Source organism: Achroia grisella, unplaced genomic scaffold, assembly GCF_030625045.1.
Source record: "Achroia grisella isolate CSIRO2021 unplaced genomic scaffold, CSIRO_AGI_Agris_v1 utg640, whole genome shotgun sequence".
Taxonomy (NCBI): Eukaryota; Metazoa; Arthropoda; class Insecta; order Lepidoptera; family Pyralidae; genus Achroia; species Achroia grisella.
The window spans coordinates 5774914-5797362 of record NW_026712977.1 but is presented as its reverse complement, the minus strand read 5'-3'; the positions used below and the strand labels follow the sequence as shown (position 1 = coordinate 5797362).

The window sequence follows — 22449 nt, the reverse complement described above, 5'->3', positions numbered from 1 at the left end:
TAAGTAAGTTGTAACGAATGCTATACCATATTTTTCCACGTAACTAAGTGCTGAATAATATTGTGCTAATAAGAACGGATGCCCAAAGCTTACTGCGAGTTGCAAGTATCCAGGTGCTTAGTAAACAGTTTTTTATTTTTATACTCTTGATGATAAGGAGTAGTGATCATTTGATAGGTATAGATTCCGCCGTGTGGAGCTCCGCGTTCTCGGAACGCTGTAAGCGTATCCCTCCGCCGCCGCGTCACTCTCCACACGCTTTTCGCCATTCGTCAATCGTACTCAGCCGCTCGCAGTCTGCACTCGCACTGCAGCGGCATTCGCGACCACTACCACTACATCTCCGGACATCATACTTCTTCCGTATCCCTCCCATACATTACCCTAATGTCATGGGTCCAGTACGCCTTTTTAAGTATTTAATACTTTTTAATTTATTTTTTTTGGTTTTGTCTAATCACATTTGCCCACCCAAATGTCAGTGCGTCCGAAATGCAGCCCGATGCTTACAACAAGAGTTGGTGACCATACCGAAAGCTTCACCCGAAACGCATACGCTGTAAGTATTTACTTTATAAGTTTATCCTAAACTTTTTTTGTACTTTATACTCATTCCAATTATAACTTCTAGTAAGTAGAACTTTATAAATAAACGTGCGATTTTGTGTCAGTGTAAGCGAATATTTATGTTGCGAAATCATCGCTGTGGTATGGTGATAATAAATTTAAAGCTGAGCGTCGATTCTTTGTATTTAACAGTTTACATCAACGATCATTATTGTAACAGCAAGCGTCATTTATTATAACTAAACCGAAGACTGTATGATTTAAGCAAGATATGTGGAGTCTATATGTTACCGTACACACATTGAAATATCAGGTAGAACTGGTCTGACAACATTCAAATGTTTCTAAACCCCTGAAAGTTTTGAGCTATGTTTAATTATTTAATAAAACAAAAGTTTTGGTTTACAGACCTACAAACAGCGTTACCTATCGTGTCGAAAGGATGATATAAATAGAAGATGCTATTTTGGTGTATAGAAACAGATGGTAATGATTTGTTTAGGTATTGTTTCCATCATCCGAACGTAATTTATTTCGGACAAGAAACGTTTAAGCGCTCTACTCTGTATTGTATATATACAATATACATAAAAATAATAGTGTTCAATGTGTTCGTCCTCCTTATGAACTATATTCTCCCAATTTTAGTCAAACTTTAACAAACTGGGTACTCTAGCGAAGGTTCCTGATCAAATAAACATCGTATTTTTGTCCTACTTCTTTTGGACTATAAATAAAAAAAATGTTTTTATATCAAGCCTCTATACATTCCTACAACATTGATATAATTGTGATGGAACTTTAGCAGGGTAGGTAAGACAAGGATTTCTAGCAAAACATATTTTTTTTCATGTCACGTTTAAGGTCTAAATATTACCTAATATTATTTATATTGTTTCATATTCGTATACTTTATGTAACGGGCTTTACAGAAAATATATTCACATGACAATGCAGACAATAAAGTAATAAACAGAGATTTAATCATTATGGTATTGACATATAACGACCACAATAAAATTCAGATTAGAGATTTATACTTTTAGAATGTAAAAAATGATTTGAAAAACATTATGTGGTATTACAAAGTATGCCGGGGCACTTAGTTTTATACATTAACTGGTATTATATATATTCCCTTAAGTAATATATGTATAATAATTAGTCCGACATAAAATGCAAGTGAACCATACAATTACAAAATGATTCATCGCAAACGGGTTCTTATTATATTATTATACATGTATAGAATATATCTGGCAATTCTTTGATAGTCGGTTGGAAAATAAATTATCTTCATGAAACACGCTGCAGTACATATTAAGATTAAGATATTTCATAAGTGGATAAAAAATCCAAGAAATGCAAGCAATAATTCTTTTCTCCTCGTATGACGTTTGTATGCAGTGCTTCCTCAACAGGTTATTACGAAATACTTCAATGTTGGATTTTTAAAAATGCATTAAAATGAATTATAAAATATCTTAAGTCGTTTAAACAAGTATGTGTAATGTTTTTTTTACGATTGGAAGTTGATTTTTCAATAGATATATAAATATTTTAATGCAGTTGTTACAATTATTTTAATGATAAAATAAAAACTAAGGTTTACATAGTCCTGAAGGAGGTCTTGTAAAGTACCAATCCGTCGCGAAAAATTCTGTAAATAACTAAAAGAAACCGGGATAAGTTACTATTTTCATAATAAATTACTTGCTTATGCCGGTTACTGTTTATACAATACTAGCTACTTTTATGCCCGCGATTTCACCCGCGTGAAATTTATGAACTATATACGTTCTGATACGTGAAAGAGTAACAAACACCCATCCGTCAATCTATCCATCCATACTCACAATCTTAGGCATATAAGACTTATCTTAAGTAAGATCATATATAAATAAATAAAAGTAGTAGAAATATTATTATTAATATTTCGTCTTCCGCAAGTAAACCATCAAGTCAACCAACCTTCTTGTCAAATAGAGATCAAATTTATAATGATAATAATTTATTCATTTATTAGAATTTGGTAGGTACAATAAGGCATTAGTAATTCTAATTTTATAAAAATAGGTATCATCATATACTGCTATTATTTTTTAGTATAAATATTCTTTAGGTACAAGCATTAAAAAATATATTAAACATCCTAAACATTAAATAATTAGAAGTTCTCAGTTTAAAACATATGATAACATATATTATGTGATAACATATATTGTGTAAAGTAAGACCACAAACTTTACCAGCACGATTATTCATTTTCATTAAAGAATTCATTCATTGATTAATAACATTTTTCAAGATGATAATACAAGCAGGGAATCATATAAGAAGCACTAAATTAAAAAAAAATTATCATCATATACACAATATAATAATCATGTACGCAACGATCTGAGTTAACACAGATAAAAAATATAGTCAAATTAAGAACCTTATTTCAATTTTCGATGTCGGTTGGAATTTTTGACACAACAGTATAAAGACTATTTCAAAATGTACTTAAAATAGTTACAAAAATATCAGGTGATAAAAGAACGGGAATTTCGCTTATTATATATTAAATATATATTGAGATTAAATAGAAATAAGATTGCATTTTATTATATCTACTTTTAAAATTAGGCAGCCTATGCTGGAACATTCACAGACTTGTGAAATGTGGCTATGTCGCCGAAATGGATAACAGAAATAGATTGTAAAAAGAAAGAGTTGTCTAGGGTTCAATTTTTAATATATATGCGGAATACCGCAAATTTGCGAATATAAAGTATAAAAAGTATATTCAATAACAAATTCCACATAAAAGTGAAATACAACATGCAATTTTATAAAATATAATAGTGAAAAAATAAATATATAAAAAGATAGAAGCGAAATATTGGGTGGGCATATTGGGTGGGGTGGAAACCACAAATACGATTATATTACATAGTGGAAACAAAAAGTTAAATCCATTGCGTTGAAAATTATATAATAGTAGCTTATATATATGATAAAACTATTAACAAAGTATATTTTCTGCTATTGAAAATCCACTAAATAGCAAAATATATTAACTATTAGAAATTGCAGAAATATTGTTTGTATTCAAAAGCACCTTGCCCTGATTCTAATTGTAATAAGTTACATAATAGCAAACGGAAATAACCGCCTGTTCTTAGTAGGCATCGTAGAAGAAGAAATAATTATAATATGATACCAATTTATGAACCATAAAATAAATGTATTATTTTATGGTTTTTGTGTCAATTATACAATTCAAGTCTTAAAAAACATTTACACACTTTGTTAGAAATTTCAAGAAAAATAATGATTAAAATAAAAATTAATAATAATTCATAATTTTCAAACAGAGAACTCTGTGTTCCTTATGATTGTCTTTTGTTTTTATTTCTCTAAATTTTGTTAAATCCCAGATTATAATTTAATTATGTATTATAAAAATTATAATTTCATTCACAATTTGGTGTTTTTGAATTATTTTCAACGATTACATACATACTTTTTATTTAATCAATTTAGTTTAACATAATTAATTAGGTATTAGTCCTACAGTCATTTAATAAAACGACATTATAATTAAAAAAACTAATCAATTACATATGTACCTAGTTTGTTCGATTACATTTATCTGTACTTATTAATATGGTACTTTTATAAATTTTTTATTTTGTAAAATTTGGTCACACTTCACCTTTTTTTCGTTAATTTCTTTATCAATGTTATCATCATGCTTGTTTTCTATCACACACATCTCACTTAGAACAGATCAATTTCATTATATACTGTAACTATTAAGCAACATTTGCGAGAATCATCACGCTTACTACGTACAGAAAATTTTATTAAATATTAAATATATAAATATAGGGAAATTTATTGATGTTGTCTTACATATTTGCTAATACGTATATATATCACGTGTAAGTATTAATTCTTCAGCAACTATGCTGAGATATTCTCAGCATAGTTGCCACGAATTCAGGAATATTGCAATAGGACGAACAGGAAATTGCAATCTGTTTATAGGTATAACATAGTTCATTGTTTCGGTATTAGTTCCTTGTTTAACATAAATGGAACACTAAGTAGATGCCTGCCTTCTGAAACAAGGTTTACCTAAGTTATTTAGATATGCCAGTACCTAGTCTCTTACTTAATACAATATAACAAGGTAGCTGCAACTATTTTAACCAAAGTATTGTCTATCAACAATGTTATTTCAACCGCGGAATTAGTTTCGATATTCACTTAAAACAGAATATGTAACTACACATAAATATGTTCACTAAATACAAGTTGTAACAGAAATGTATTTTGTATTTGCAATCTGATTCTGTGTAGATATTTGTTGATAATATGTGTATATATATATATATACTTATATATGAAATACCTACATAATATTAATATTTCTTTTGCTTTTTGAGCGTAAAACGTGTAAAAGCCGCTAAAAATTCAATATTGCAGCATCCATTTTTCTCTACAAATGCTCACTGAAAAGCGATATTTTATAATTTACAAATAAATTTATACATTCATATTCATATAAGTTATAAGTCAAAAAGGATTGAATGTACCTGCTCGTGTTGAATTTTATACAAAAGGAGTATTAACTTCAATAAAATAACTAGCAGCATTACACGGCGGTACTTGCTTAAAATATAGTTAGTAAAATTTACCACAGATGTTACTCAATGAAGTTGTAGCTTTCCATGGGTTTTATATGAGTAAGTACCTCTTTTTGTTATGACTCTGTATCTGTGTATTTATAAGTCTTTTTTAACGAAACGTCTTAATGCGTTTTTTTTAACAGCTGACACGATCAAGATCGTTCTTGACTATACTTAAATTAATTACAAATATTAGTTTATGGAATATCTCTATATATACATACAAATAAATTTAAATTTTTGATCTAAGGGGTTAATTAGAGACCGTACACTATTCCCCTTAGCATTGTGACATATGTAGCACTGTCGATTAATTTACTAAGACACAAGCCTGCGCGTTCTAAGAAAACCCCTTTTGCTGTGGCTACGGAATTCCAGAACACGTCCTTTACCATCTCTAAGAGTATTGGGATTCTCGGTGTCGACATCTCTAGTACTGTTGATTTCCGCTGTCACCTGGAAGAAAAGGTAAACTTGGTGTCCAAGAAACTCGGTGTGCTCAATAGAGGGAGCACCTGGATACCAGCTCGGTCCTTTTTACTTTGTTCAGAGACGTGCTATGAGAATTGTCGATGATCCCAATCTCTCTGGCGGTATCGAGCCACTTAGCTTGAGGCGAGACTTTGCTTCGCTTTGTGTGTTCTACTGATTATACAACGAACTGTGTTCTGAGGAATTGTTCGACATGATGCCGACGGCCACCTTTTACCACCGCACTGCTCGCCATCGACAGGTAATTCATCCCCACACACTGGAACCTAAGTGGTCTCGAACAGTGCGGTTTCAGAGAAGCTTCCTCTCGCGTACACTTAGATTGTGGAATGAACTTCCTGCCGAGGTTCTCCCACGAGACGACAGCATGAGATTTTTAAGAAGGATATATTAAGGTTACTTATGGGTCGTCAACGCGCACGTGATACCCCTGGTGTTTCAGCCGTTCATAGGCTAAGGTAACCATTTACCATCAGGTGGGTCGTATGCTTGATTGTCACCAATAATATATATAAAAAAATTATTATTTATAGATCACCAATAAAGTTTAGGTATACATATGTTACATTGGAAGCTGAAATAGTGGCCGGGTCTGCAGATACAATTGCTTTTTGATTGCAATTTGCAGTGTATTTCAATCTTGACAACAAAGAAAATGTTCGCTATCCTATTATGCACATGTCATTAGCAGACTACCTCCTCGTACATGTTGTGGGTTTATTCTCCGGTCCTCTGCACACCAATGAAATAACAACATAACGTTTTCATTGTTGGAACAAGCTATGAACCTATTGATTTCTATTTATATCTGTATTGTAAATATGTATCCTATAAAGAAAATTTATACATATAAAAGACAAAGAATGTCAAGTTTATCATATCTATCCAATAATTTCATTAACGATTAAAGCGGACTAAAAAATTATGTCATAAAAAAACGTACCCGAGTTTTTTTCCAGTTCTTCGCAACTGAAGTAGCTAACCAAACCGATGATGTATGACGTGCACAGTGCACAGGTCGAAAGGTCTGATGTTAATAAATGATATTGAGTTTGTGTTTCAGTTCGGCCACAGTCCTAACAGCTCTTTAATGAAGCCACTCGTTGATGGCATCGATTCCAATAAGCAGATGCTATAAGTAGTGCGGGTGTCATTAAATTTTCATTTGCTTCTAAATTAGAGTACGAATACAGAATTAGTGATTAAGTATGCGTTTCCTAACGTACGTATCGAACTTTGTTTGGATGTTAATAGGAGTGTACCTATCTATAGTATCATCTGTGGTCATCACGGAAAGATTGCAGGACTTACTATGTCATAAAATATGTACCTACATGAAATTTCGAGTATAGGTCGGTTAATTTAGGAATCAAACTGTTCTAAGGCATATTGTTAGACAATTCTCTTCTTTTAACGACATACGGCATATGTTAGCTAAATTATTACTATTTTTATTCCGTAGTAAGTAAGTTCAATAAATTAAAATATAAATGTGTGTATCTCTGAATACATTTTATACACACTCGGAATTCGTTATCGTGTACGCTTGAATAATTTAAATATTTTCAAATAAAATCGTGTACTGTTTGAAGTTCAATAAAATATTCTGATTAATCGAGCGAACCACCCACTTTTCAACCTACTGCACTGAAATAGTAGCAATACATATTTAATACGTCAGAGATTTTACATTTTGTAAAAATTTCTCCCTCCTGAGAGGGTAGTTAGCTGTAAGTTCAAAGTATGACCCGGGGATTTGGGTTATCCGGCTACTACCTCCCTAGTAGTGAAAAAATTACATAATAATGCAAAATAGGGTCTCGAGTACTTACTTTATTATTTTTTGAGGATCACGGGCTGAGAATCCTTTTGACTTCGTTATTTCAAAATCATGTTTAGGACAGCCCTAGGAACTAGGTCCAAACGACCTGACGCAACCCTATAGGTTATAATTTGAGGTTCGTGGCCGTGACAGGCGACCGCAAGAAGGTAGGAGGCTGCGACACATGACATATCTGCTATGAACACAATTATGAACTAATAACTTAATATCCCGATAGGTATAGACGGAGCCCAAAAACGGATTTTGAGACCAACATTTTATTTAAGTTAAAACCCAAATGCACAAATATATAATTTCAAAAATATACTTATTTCGTTCGACATTATAGTGGTATTTTATATTTATATTTGACCATCCTCTTTGTGAGTAATTACCTAATCCCAGTTTTGGTTAAGACGGTTAGTTTTGTTAAATATACACTATTATATACTTACTTTATCCTACGGCCACCTATCCTATCCATCCCATTTTACTAATTTTCTGATAAAATTGCATCAAACATAATATAAATAATATAACTGTGAAAACGTAAATGTGTAGACTAGCCTTTGATGCATCTAAAGCTGCAAAGTATACTTACCTGTAGTTTACCTCGTCAGAGACTTTACAAGTGTACATACGCTATAAAATGTATAATCTCTGTTATAGTTGTCAACTTGTTTATGTATTCAGGTAACTAACTCCATTGCATGGAATCTAAATAAAAAGTTTAATAGATAGGAAATGTTACATTATAATAAAAGTTTGTTGTATTAAAATTTATGACGGTACTATGGAAACTGGTTAATCATTTGACAACTGCAAGTTTTTCACGAGCTGATTAATACAGGACCTATTTTGTACGCCCTGCTTGTTGATGTCGACCTTGGTGCGGTTGATTATTGTGCATCCTCTGGAGCATAACTAAGGAGCGCCTGGCCAAACCCGTGTTGCTAGGTCCTCAACAATGAGTTTGCAGATGCTATCAGTGACCCTGTCATACATAAACAGGTCACAGTGGCGAAACGTTTTATAGTATTATAAAGACTAGAGCTGTTTATATAAAACGTTCTTGAAAGAATTAATACGCATATATTGCTTACCCAAATATTTAAACAAAATATGATAAATCTTCGTTATCACTGAATTTATAGACCTTACTACTAATGCGATAACATCATAACGTAGGTTACTGACATATACGTGGTAGATATACTCGTATACTACAGTAATTATAGTTGGACATTATAACAGCTGATTGTGAACTAAAAATACATTTCTATGTCAAGTATTTAAAGAATATGCAGTCATACCTACCCATCTTACGTTTTTTTTATTTTAAAAAGCAACGGTCTGTAGAAGGTAGTATTCTGAAATGATCGAATTACTAAATTAAAATATTTCTAAGTCTTTTAAGATACATTGCTGTACTTATAGAACAATTATTCCTGCATTTTATTCTAAAAATATACACTGTCTAAGTACCTAAGACCTTATTGTCAAGAATTGAAAGTGGTGATATAAGGGCGATATATATATATAAATTTAACAAGAAAGTTTGTATATTATTGTTTAATGTTTATAAATTATTATGTGTATAGAGAAGAAGCATTCGAAGCCTATTAAATGCAAATAATGATTTTTTCCATTTTATAATATTAGTATATCCGGCGTTAGTATTGAATATGTTGTCATGAAAATATTTTAGTTCGTATATATTAATATTTCATAAGGATTTTTTTTATTTATTTCCACTTGTTTGGTTAGGGAACCCTAACGTATTCTCAAAATATTTTATTTTCGTTAAAATATTTTATCGCCTATGTTCATAATATAGGATTTCAGTGGTAAAACAATTTTTCAAATTAATGGCCACGGCCGGGTTCGATTCCTCGCATGGATTGTTTGTATCAGTCTGGGTGTTTTCTATGTACATTATGTATTTACGAAACAAAATCTAAGTATTTATTTCAGTTATCTAATACCAATAACATAAGCTCTGCTTACCGTGGGACTAGACGGCGTTGTGTTAATTGTCTAAGATTAAAAAAAATATCGGGTCACTAGTATATTCAATTAGAGTAGTCTATTTAATCCAGACAAATATTAACTATTTTCTTTCTATCTTTCTTCTTTATAATATTATTATTATGAAGAAGAATGTATATCTGCAGCAGAAGAATAGTATGTAGGAAACTTTGTTTGCGGAAATTCCAATAGGAATATTTTAATATTTTCAAATAGAAAAGGTTTGGTTCAGATTTACTTGATGTAATACACGAAAAATGTAGAAAAATTGGCAGGCAAACCCCTTCAAAGCTTAATACTTACAGCTCTAACGTACTTACACTCATATTCTGACGTATTTAAATTTCAGTGAGAATTTAACAGGAGGATAAAATCGAGCACAATGTTTGCTGCTTGAAATGTAGACTTGCCTTAGGACATGTTATGAAATTCTTGTGAATTGAATAGACTAGTCTCATAAAATACGATCGTCAAAGAGTATGACTGGTAAAATATTATATTCATTACATTAAACTAAGGAGGCCAATAAACAGTCCAACCCAGTCTTACCAACTTTTTTTACAAGAAATAAAGTATATTCAGATCTGTAAAGAATATTAAACAGTATTTTAGAAAAATGAACAGTAAATTATGTCTTTATTATTTTAAATACATATTTTGAAAGCTTTTCGCACTACTTACTACAATCTTTTTAAAAAACTTCATACGCTTACGAGGATTATAATTGAAATTAAAATAAATGAGGAGCTCATTTTTTATTAAATTAATAGATGCTCTATTTCTATCATCCCGCCACTTAGCATTTATTGCTGAAAAATCTCTTTCAGTAAATGCTGAGGTTTTGATGCTGAAAACAGTATTTTCTATACTTTATTTTTGTTAAACAGTAAAAAGTATATTTTAGTAAAAAACAGTATAGTACTGTTTAAAACAGTATAGTCGACTACCCTTTTTTATGTGGGGATAATCCCTTATGGACGGGTACTGACTAAGACTAAGACTCCTACTCACCAAAAACCTCAACCCCAGCGGTCGCAACCGCGACCCCAGCGGCTGTTGCCCTTAAGCAGGCCCTCCTCAACGCGTGAGGGAACTCTTCCCGGTTCCCCGTCTCCGCACACCGTGGGGAAGACGCACCAGAATACGGGATGCGTCTCCATCCCATCTCGGCTCATGATGTATGGACGGCAGACTTGAACCCCTGAGACTGCCACCCACACAGAGCGGCGCCCGATCCGCACGTGTCTCTCCAAGAATAGGGTCATAGCAGGAGTGGGCCATCAACGCGATGCTTAACGGCCAGGACGGGCCCCACCTGAGCCTATTGTCCCACCTGCGCCGCTCGCCGGACTATTGGCCAACATGGTAGCAGTAACCCGAAGGCATTACTACCATCCGCCCAGGGAGTACCAGAACCAAACCATTGCTCGGCTACCGTTCTCCGCGGAAGTATCCACGAGGATGTGTGACCTCCCAATGGCTGGACCGTACAAGGAGGTTGTCCGACATGATGCCCCTAGTCAGCAACCCGACTTCAAACACATCGCTGTTGCTCTGTAGATTATATTTATTTCATATTATCCACACTAATCCATGAGGGTCAGTTGTTATAAACTAGTTGACTAATAATTGGCTACTAAGATTTGTGATCATAAACCAAGTGTGTTCAAATATTTGCAGCAAATAATTAAAATAACAATAAACAATTAAAAAATTCCTTTTTAAGACTACTTATCATATAGAATGAAGTATGTACTACTACATCCTTACCGTGATGTAGTACATACTACCTACTACTAATTATTATCAATGCAAAAATGACTAAATATTACCACGGTCAATCATATTGACGCAAATATATCGATACGATGTCGAATTACTAAGCAAATTATGTAAAGGACATCAACTTTAGTTCCGCTAATACGTAAGAGCGTACATTTATACTTATATTATTTGTATACAGTCAAAATCAATAAAGTGGTAGCACTTCTATATAAAACTAAATATAGACAGTACTTGTGACTTATTAGTATTCTGCTGTAAAAAATAAGAATATCAACCAACTTCTTAGCTACTGCAATAAATTGTACATCGAGTTACGCTCGCAATATTACATTATAAATGTTGGAAACTCGCAACAGAAATAATTATTAAAACCTTTTTAGTAATATATTTAAAAATTTTCACTGACTGAGACATTTGTGTTCTCGAGAGTATGATCGTTTTTTTGTTTTTTTTATCTTTACATTATTGTTATACCGCTGATTTTATTTAATAATAATGTTTTTAATAATTACATCCACGGCCCTGGTTATGTGTATCTCAACGAGGTACGACAATTATATAATGTAATTAATGAAATTATTTAATTTAAACAAATCTTAATATAATACTAAAGTATTTAGGCCATTTATGAATTTTGTGGCGATGATGAATATTTTTAATTAGTAACTTTTATTAGTAATCATATATTGTTGCATTTATAAATATAACCATCATAATTATATAGGTATAGGTGCCTAGTAGTAAATACAATATTTATTGATTACAGAATAGAATTGTTTAATTAAAATATCATAATGTCGTCATAGAAACTCAGCAGTAAGCTTTATACAATGTAGCTCAGTTCATAATTATACCAATGAATAAAATGAATGAAATTGAAATGAAAAATAAGTATAAAAGCGGTCAAAGGTAAGTGAGTGGTAGCACCTAGTTTCCGAATTTGAAATTCGTGGAACAAAGACTGTATAGGACATAAGGTGAAAATAAACAGATTATTTCTATTTATAAACAGATTATGTTACTTATTTCGAGTAATTTTGTTTATACGTGCCTGAATATTTTAATGGTCACTCATTTTTAACTTGTACGTCCATAACACGTACCTACTACTTTTCCATGCTTGGTATATAATACCAGGCTGCTGAGAGTATAAAATATAAAATTAAATTCTATTCTGAGTTGCGTATGCACTGTGCTAATGTTAATCGTTTATGGAGATAGAGACCAGTGCCTAGTAGTGGTAGGGGATCATGTTGGGATGTTAGATGGAACATATTCTCTGGTAATTATCAACATAAAGCATTTATAGTGTGGTTACTAAAGTTTTTTATTGCAATTCACAGAGACGTCCGTTTTAACGATATCGTTGAAATAGCGCCCGGGACGTTGAATCACCTGCACCGGCTGCGTTCGTTGCTCCTCAACGATAACAAGTTGCGCGTGCTGCGTTCAGGCGTCTTCCATGGCCTCCGTCGCATCAAGTACCTGTACTTGTACCGAAACAGAATACAGCATATCGATCCCGATGTTTTTCAGGGCTTGATGCATTTGGAACAACTGTAAGTAGTCGTCTCCTGTAGTATTTATACCAATATTATAATGCTGAAGAGTTTGTTTGAACGCGTTAATCTCAGGAACCACAGGTTCGAATTGAAACATTATTATTGTGTTGGATAGTCCATTTGTCGAAGAATGCTTTAAGCTTATATACGCTACGACTAATAGAAGTGAAAAATATTGCAAAAACGGGGAAAATGACAGTTGGTTTTCGATAGATCTATATAGTTTTTGACGAAAGAAGTCGCGAGCACAGCTAGTTATAAATAATCCGAATATAGTAAAAACACATTCTGTATCTCAAACACATGTCACGTTAAAGTACGTTCGTATAAAACGAATTTAAAAAGTAGTATCATGGAGAGAGAGGATTAGTTCTGTAATTAAATTATTTTTTGAAACGGGTTCGTTCTACAAATTTATAATTTGTTTCGCGATATAAGTTTTTCATCATTAGCTTACACGATGAAATTAACTTTAGTTCATATATAGCGCCGGGGCTTCAAACTATTTTGGATTCGCGAAACGAATATATGAGTTAGAGGTTTAATTGCGTGCAGTGGCAGCATAGCATGTATTAACTCCAGCCTTCTCTATTCAGTAGTACCCAAAACAACCAAAACATATACTTCACGTGGTTAATATTTTTTCTGTTCTTCAGAATTTGAAAAAAAAATTGTGTTCTATTTCTTAGTTTTACAGAAAACAAATTAAACTATTCATTTAATAGAATTCTAAGAAACATGAATACATAATTTTTCACTTTACAATAAAAAAAAAATCTAATGATGTATGACGAACCGTCGCGTCGTCCCTTTTCCCCAGGGTGTAGATATTTAGTTTATAAAACGTCAGTATTTGCATCTGAAAATTATGACGAAATTAATATCGTCGCATAGTGGCTGTATGTCACAAATATGAAACTGGTATTACGACAGATGTAATCTAAATTAAGTTCATAGTACTTACCTACTCTATATAGTTAGTAAGTTTATTCTTTAATATTAAGAAATCGATGTTATACGTGGGCAATAAATACTTACTTCCGTTTTATTGGAGCAACTAGTAATTTACAATTCCACTTTAAAGATCTTTCATCACTGTGCTGCAAAACATTTTTCCACCCGTTTTAAATAGGGAGATGTTGAGAACGTCTCCCTATAAAGTGGGTGGAAAACTTCAACAGTATTTTTATTGTGTTACTTGATAAGTGTCGTCGCCAATTCTGAACAGATTATGTATTCTTTTTTGATCGTAAGTATACTTAAGTGTTTCTTCAACATTTTTTTTAGATTGAAGTCGATATTATTTTGAAACAATCTTATCAAGCATTTACTTCGTTTTATTTGAAATTATTCCATTTACGTTTATTTGTACCTAAACAAGCTGAAGGTCTTTGTACTGACAGAACTTCAATTATTAAACACGTGGTAATGATATGCTTACTTAGAATCACGAGTATGTCCATCGTGCTACATTTAGATTTTATTTACTGAGAAAATGATGTCATTGTCTATATAAAACAATAAACGAAGTCGTAAGTCTTATAATAAAAGCAAACTGCAAGTTGGTGCTGAGATTAATACGAGTATGTTATCGCACAACGGCTGCACTTGGGACCTAATTATAACACTGAATATGATGTATGTGACATTTATAGCATACTTTGTACCTACACATAGATACATGTTTTTTATTACCCGACTGTTAACAGAAGGAGGGTACTTAATGATTTTCGGATGTATCTGGATTCTTTTTTTTTTTTTTTTTAATTTATTTTTTTTTGGCACTTATATACAGCCTAGCCGATTATTAATAAAAGTGAACAGAATACTTTTAATTGTAGAGAATTAATAATTTACATGACGATACCATATTAATAATGCGGCTTTATAACACTTAACTGGTCAAAGTTATTTTTCCTTTATAAATATATCACAGACCAAATAAATATAAAAATATAAAAGCCTATAAATTTGTGTATATGAAAACAAACAGCCGCAGCTATATGACAGCCCTCATCAGGAATAAGCCAGTCGTGTTTGCCTTTTGATACGCATCAGTAGAAATATCAGTACATTTTGCTTTAATATTTACATATCGTTTAGTACTATTTGATTATGCAACAGTTGCAAACAATATTTTTAAAATGAAATATTAATTTCTGCATTAACATTAAAACAGAACTAACCTGAGTGGACATAGAAGAAAAAGTAGGTTTTTTCTACAGCCCTTGGTTTAAAGAGTTAAGTTAAATACAAAAAGATGGTCCTAAAACGCAATTTGCTCAAATAGCGATTAAGTAAAAAAACAATAGTATCAATTCTATTGTTCTAATTTCTGAATTTATTATAGTTTTGAAATAGTGTCGTCTATGTGAGTTAATAAAATGGTTTTGTTTGGAAGCCCGAAAAGTGATGATACATTCATGACTTTTCGGGTTTTTTTTCCGATTCTTTTAGTTGCGATGCTATTTAAACGGAGGTGAAAACTATACGGTTTTATTACACTGGTATATTTACCTCCATAATCAAATTACTTAATTTGAATTAAATATCGTAACTTTTAGCATTGCACAGTTAACTAAAATAATTGTAAATTGCTGAACTATAACAATTTATGTTTTCATAATATTTTAACAAGTTTCTATTTTAAAATATGTTTTAAACTTTATTATTAACTCATTGACAACTCTGTTATTGTTATAAAAATATGTTGTAAAACAGTTTAGATTACTTTACATTAAGATAAATATTTTAATGGTAAGCGAAAATTGACTGGTAGAAATTGCCATCAGCATCAGCATCAGCATTTATACAATACAGTCCGCCATGTATACAATATTGTGAGCAAAAGCATCAATAAATAAAATTCTTTATATGTCAACTTACTGTTTCTATTGTTACCATTAAAATATTTATCAAATTATATATATACTTATGTATGTATAAATATTTGGATAATTTATATACTTATCCAGTAAAGAATTTTACTTATTTATTCTTTTGCACACAAAATTATGTATATGCACAAATTATATGTTACAACAGTTAGCGATCAAATAGATCGATAACATAGTCAATAAAGCCGATGATATTATATCAATTAGTCAATTCGTGGCTACCCCATGTATGGTTACAGTCGTAAAGTATACTATAAATATATAGGTATATATATGTATAAATATATATTACTGTTATTCCAGATACTTGCATGTGAACGAGATTCATCAAATCGAACCGGACATGTTTTACAATTTGCCGAGACTGGAAAGACTGTAAGTATAGTATTGTTTTCAATTCACAAAGAATTAGTGTCGACTAGGTAATTTTATATTTACGGTAAAATAAAATATGACATATGTACCCTTGTTTAAAGTATCAGAATTAATATTCTTAGCGTAATTGTAAATAAACAATTACATTTAGATATGACAGTTAGGTAATTAAATATTAGCAGAAGTTATTTTTTTTATGGATGACTATGGAATGGTGCATTCGCCTGGGTTAACGGTTTACGCTAGCGGGACATTAGTGGAGGATGATAGGATGAAAATGATGTCAACTCTGTTGGCCCATTGTGACAAATTCACTAGAAATTTATTAGGATAATTTCCAGAGAGAACCGTGTGGAGGTCAACCTGAGTTAATACATTACTAGCGATTAAGGAATTAGTTCACATTGCCCCATTTCCCTCTAGCAATAGTAAATATAATAGATCTACCTAGATTAGATAGAAATGATTCTATATGGGAATTAAGGAGTTTTCAAATCGGCGTGAATTGAGGGCTAAAGGATTTTCAAGGATATGGTAAAGGGACTGACGTAAGGATTGGCATCCAATCAGAACGTTGCATTATAATTATTACATTTTTGCAGTGACTATATGAGTATGCGGGTTATATCTTATTTCAAAAGTTTTTAATGAGTTGCCTTAAGGTACATTGCCTGCCAATTACCTTCTGCATACAATTGTAGCAATAGGAAATTAACGAGTCTTATCTCTTAACTTGTGTTAATTAAGTAAGTTTAATGCCGTTAAGTCCCAGTCTTGTCTTGTTACCTCACAAACGAACACTTTTAACCTACCTCTCAATCTTCTAAAATGTATCTGCGCAATTATTATTGACATCACCGAACACTACGGCTAAGAATTTCTGATGAGATATTTTGTTGTTTTGTACGTTTTGGGGAGCGAAATTTAACAGACGAGTTTTAGTGCTTATACCTACTTATTTTTAAATAAGTTGCATTTCAGTGAATGTGCTTAGTTAGGTATTCCGTGATTTTACTTTTTTTATATTTTCACCGTCATGTCGTGGTTCTCTACATCTTATTGTAACGGTAGAACCGTTACAATCTTACTCTTAACGTCCTCGCTGCTCGTACCAAACGCTTTGTAGGATGTAAATAAAAGCGGACACCAGCTTAGACCATATCGTCATTCAATTTAAGGCGCTAATATGCAAATTAAAAATAAATTATTCTTATATTTTCAGATATATGCACAACAATTTGTTGAAAGGGATTCCGCCAGGATCATTTAGAGATTTGCCAAAATTGCGTAAACTCCGTTTGGATAGCAACGCCCTGGTCTGCGATTGTTCCATGTTGTGGTTTGTTGAGATGTTGTCTTTGCATAAAGATATGGAAATCGCGGCTACGTGTTACGGACCAGATCATGCTACTGGAATTCCTTTGGCCGCCATGACTGGAAAAGACTTCAATTGCCGTGAGTGTCTCAAAATATAATTTTATTCCGATACTATCATTTAAATTGATTTCAAATAAAAAAAAATACTTTAACTGTAAGTCTGTTAAAGTATATTTTTTTTATTTGAAATTAATATTTTGCTTTACTAGTTGATACTGTCCGGAATATTTTTTTAAGTATTTAATTTTTTTTATTTATATACTGAAATATGAAACCCGTAAGAATTTTAAGAAAAACTGTGGTGGCCGTGCATCTTCTGCCACCTTAACTTTTTAAAGATAATACGAGTAATATGCCGCATAAGTTAGGTAGACAGCTACATTGTTTCTGTTTCTTAGACTTACCACAAATATATTCAACTTATTAAAGCGTTTTAATGATCTCACACTTATTTTTACACACTCTTCTGATTTCAGGTCACCCTAAGATAGAGTTAGGCCCCGAAGATGTGACTGTTAACTTTGGAGAAGATGCTATGTTTAGTTGTGTTGCTAATGGGGACCCAACACCTGAAATTGTTTGGTACCGTGATTCCTCTACACTGCCATTAATTACAAATCGATACGAAGTAATGAATAACGGAACTCTGATGGTTCACGACGCTGACGAATCTGATCTTGGGTACTTTGAATGTCTGGCTAAAAATGCTGCCGGTGAAGCGCGCTCTAGGCCTGCAAGAATGATTATCCAATCACAACCGGATGACGATGGTAAATTTTATTTGCTTAGGTCGAAAAATTGTCTCAATCTTGGCTACAATTGCATGTCTGTAATTATAAGAATAAATATTAAATATCATTAACTATACCTTTTTTGTTTAGGTACACCGGTGTTTAGTGTAGCGCCTCGAAGGCAAATTGTTAAAATTAACCAAGCGCAGGTTATTTTTGACTGTATTGCTAAAGGTCACCCTAGACCACACTTATCGTGGTATTTCAACGATGGGAGGATACTTTTAAGTGAACGTAATTCAATTGCATCTAATGGGTCTATTATTATACGTAAAGTCCAAGAATCTGATGCAGGTTCTTATAGCTGTCAAGCTGAAAATATAAACGGAAAGATTACAGCATCTGCAGACTTAGAAGTGATAGGTAAGATATCCTACATTGAACATAATGATTGACATAACCGTTTTACTTATAATCCCACTTCTTTTATTTCAGTGGCTCCAACATTTTTAACTGTACCAAGACCTAAAAATGCAATACTGGGAGAAAAGATTGAATTTAAATGCACAGCTCAAGGATTCCCAAAGCCTGTTATTACATGGTTTAGAAACACATTACCTTTACCGGAAAGCGATAATTACGTTTTGAAGAATGAGAATCAGATATTTATCATTTTAGAAGTGACCATAGATGACGAGGGCCTGTATCATTGTAAGGCACAAAATACGGAAGGTATTATCGAAGCATCGGCAGAACTTAAAGTTGACGAGATTAATTCTATTCCACCTCGTATTACAGTTCAACCAGAAGACACTGATGCATTTAAGGGAACATCAATACAAATGCCTTGTGAAGTAGAAGGAGAACCGCCTGCTTCAATAGAATGGCGAAAAGACGGTTCACGAGTAAGACCTGATGGCAGAATTGCAATTACTATATTTGGAAGCTTGATTATTAATAACGTCTCAGTGACAGATACCGGACTATATGAATGTTCTGCATTTAATACACACGGTCGCGATACTGCTTCTGCTTCATTGGTAGTAAAAGATCACATACTTCCTGGAGATCAATATGTCAATATAGCTTTAACACAAGCGACAAGAGATGTTGATCAAGCCATTTCAAGGACAGTTGAACAACTATTTAACAATAAAAGTGCTAATGTAGGCATTCATGAGCTCTATGTAATCAGTAGATTCCCTAAGAAACAAGCCAGAGAGATTGCTAAAGCTGCTGAAATTTACGAAAGAACTTTAGATAAAGTGAAAGATCTTGTAGATGCTGGATTAAAGGTTACCTCAGCGGAACCTTTTAACTATCAAGCAATTTTATCTAATGAACATCTTGAAGTAATCGCACGGCTCTCTGGATGTGTTGCTCATAGAGATTCAAACAATTGTTCTGATATGTGTTATCATGGAAAATATCGTAGCTTCGATGGTACATGCAATAACTTTGTTCACCCTATGTGGGGTGCGTCACTAACTGGTTTCAGACGAATTCTTTATCCTATATATGAAAATGGGTTCAGTAAACCTGTCGGTTGGAATAAAGATTTCAGATATAATGGTTTTAATTTACCAGGTGCTAGATTAATATCAACAATCATTATAACTACTAAAAAGATATCAGAAGATGTTGAAATAAGCCATATGACTATGCAATGGGGTCAATGGTTAGACCATGATTTGGATCATGCTTTGCCGTCAGTCAGTTCAGAAACATGGGATGGAGTCGATTGTAAAAAAACATGTGATTACTCACCGCCCTGTTTTCCTATTGACGTACCACCAAACGATCCGCGTATTACGAATCGTCGATGCATTGATTTTTTCAGAACAAGTTCAGTATGCGGTTCGGGGATGACTTCTGCCTTGTTTGGAATATTACAACCCAGAGAACAAATTAATCAGTTGACTTCATTTATTGATGCTTCACAAGTATACGGTTTTGAAAAAGACGTAGCTCAGGATTTGCGTGATTTAACAACTGATGATGGAAAACTGCGAGTTGGATTTGCATTTTCAGGAAAGAAGCCGTTTTTACCAACAACTGGTTTAAATGCTATGGACTGCAGGCGCAATCTACAAGAAAGCAACCGAAACTGTTTTGTTGCAGGTGATATACGAGCAAATGAACAAATAGGTTTAGCCGCTATGCACACCATCTGGATGAGAGAACATAACCGATTGGCGAGTGAATTAAAAACTATAAATCCATTTTGGGATGGCGATAAAGTTTATCAGGAGGCAAGAAAAATCGTGGGAGCTGAGATGCAGTTAATAACCTATGAGGATTGGTTACCTATTATTCTTGGACCTGAAGGATATCAACAATTAGGCGAATATAAAGGTTACAATCCAACTACTAATCCATCGATATCTAACGTTTTTGCTACAGCCGCTTTGAGATTTGGCCATTCGATGATTAATCCTGTACTTCATCGTTACGATGAAAACTTTGAAACTATTCCTCAGGGACACTTACAACTGCGCCATGCATTTTTCTCTCCTTGGAGGTTAGTCGACGAAGGAGGAGTAGATCCTCTATTAAGGGGTATGTTTATTACACCGGCCAAATTAAAAACTGCTACACAAAACTTAAACTCGGAGCTTACTGAGAAACTTTTTTATAGTGCTCATGCTGTTGCCCTTGATTTGGCTGCGATTAATATTCAAAGAGGTCGTGATCACGCTTTACCTCCTTATACGAAATGGAGAGAAGTCTGTAATATGACTGAAGTAAATAGTTTCGATGACTTGGCTAGTGAAATAACAAACAAAACAGTTAGAGATAAACTAGAAAAGTTATATGGCTCTGTGCATAATATTGACGTTTGGGTTGGAGGTATATTAGAAGATCAAGTCGAAGGTGGTAAAGTGGGCCCACTATTCAGGTGTTTGTTAATTGAGCAATTCCGTCGACTGAGAGATGGTGATAGATTTTGGTATGAAAATCCAACAATGTTTAAACCTGTACAACTGGAAGAAATTAAACGTACTAGTTTAGCTAGAATATTATGTGATAACGGGGATGATATCGATACCATTAGTGAAAATGTATTTCTGCTGCCTGATGTCCAAGACGGACTTATATCATGTGACGACCTGCAATCAATTGATCTACGGTACTGGGCAGATTGTGAAAGTTGTAACGATATAGGAAGTTCTGAGCGATTCACCCGGCGTGCCCGAAGAGATGTCACACATACAGATTATATTGAGTCCAATAATTTGCAAAATGACGTTCGCTTGAATCGTTTAGAGGATACACAAAATAATGTAGAAACAACCATGAAAAATCTCAAAGAACGCATCGAGCAATTAGAAAAGAAATGTTATCGTAAATAAATACGACGCTTTTAAAACACTTGTTGTAGTAATAGTATAGTATTAACGTTAGTATCACGATCTTGTGTTTCAATGAATGCATTATAAAATAACGTATCCATATGATAAGTAATAACGTATAAATAATATATTGTGAGTGCAGTTATATGTATGCATATGTATGCATACATAATCCTGCACCATTTACATATTACGACGTTTACGAGATAATTTTTAGATATTAGGAACTTGAAAACATTCTTAATATATCTAAGGAAAAGTATTTTCATTATTATATATAATAATAAGATTAATTATTAATAACTAAGTTATTGTGGATTCCAATTACGTTCATAATATTTCTATAATTCTACATATATGTTTATTATTGTCAATATTAAGGCTGAAAAGTTATCTAGTCTAAACTGCAGGGTAACTTTTGACGGAATCGGAACAACTGAGAACAAGAACTAATGCCTAAAGGAAATGGTTTTTGTAATTGTTCAGAGGTGATCAAATCAAATCGAAATGTCAATAGACAGCGCTTTTTTTTATATTGAAGTTATTACACATAGAAACCCTATAAAAGAAGATGAAATTATAAAACTTATAGTTAAAATAGTATCAGCATCCTTTGTGGTTCGTAAGGATAAACATACAGATGAAGGCAGGTAATTTATAGTTTATATAGTATGTCTATATTATTGTATTATTTATTTATATGATACGGCATATTTCTGTATATTGTACTCGTATATTTCTAATATGGTACATCTCTGTGACATTTAACACTTAAAAG

At 32.7% G+C, this 22449-nt stretch overlaps 1 protein-coding gene and 1 long non-coding RNA gene across 2 annotated transcripts; one reads left to right on the top strand and one right to left on the bottom strand.

The window, feature by feature from the left end:
* The first annotated feature begins 268 nt into the window (after window positions 1-268).
* On the top strand, window positions 269-21695 carry LOC131849371 (peroxidasin). Its single transcript, XM_059199441.1, has 7 exons — window positions 269-559; window positions 12720-12935; window positions 16139-16210; window positions 17433-17665; window positions 18064-18357; window positions 18469-18741; window positions 18814-21695. Exons 1-7 carry the CDS (start codon window positions 393-395, stop codon window positions 21669-21671), a joined length of 4113 nt encoding a protein of 1370 aa, XP_059055424.1. The 5' UTR covers window positions 269-392; the 3' UTR covers window positions 21672-21695.
* Window positions 8322-10034, bottom strand: LOC131849373 (uncharacterized). Its single transcript, XR_009357791.1, has 3 exons — window positions 9912-10034; window positions 8881-8933; window positions 8322-8557 (listed from the first exon to the last, which is right to left on the bottom strand). It is a non-coding gene; the product is annotated as an uncharacterized LOC131849373 (long non-coding RNA).
* Window positions 21696-22449: the final 754 nt, after the last annotated feature.

Bases quoted from the DNA above. Each gene is read 5' to 3' on its own strand.
- LOC131849371 (XM_059199441.1), top strand. From the start codon at position 393: ATGGGTCCAGTACGCCTTTTTAAGTATTTAATACTTTTTAATTTATTT. The intron at 560-12,719 runs GTAAGTATTTAC...TGCAATTCACAG, and splicing joins TCACCCGAAACGCATACGCT to AGACGTCCGTTTTAACGATA. The intron at 18,358-18,468 runs GTAAATTTTATT...TTTTTTGTTTAG, and splicing joins ATCACAACCGGATGACGATG to GTACACCGGTGTTTAGTGTA.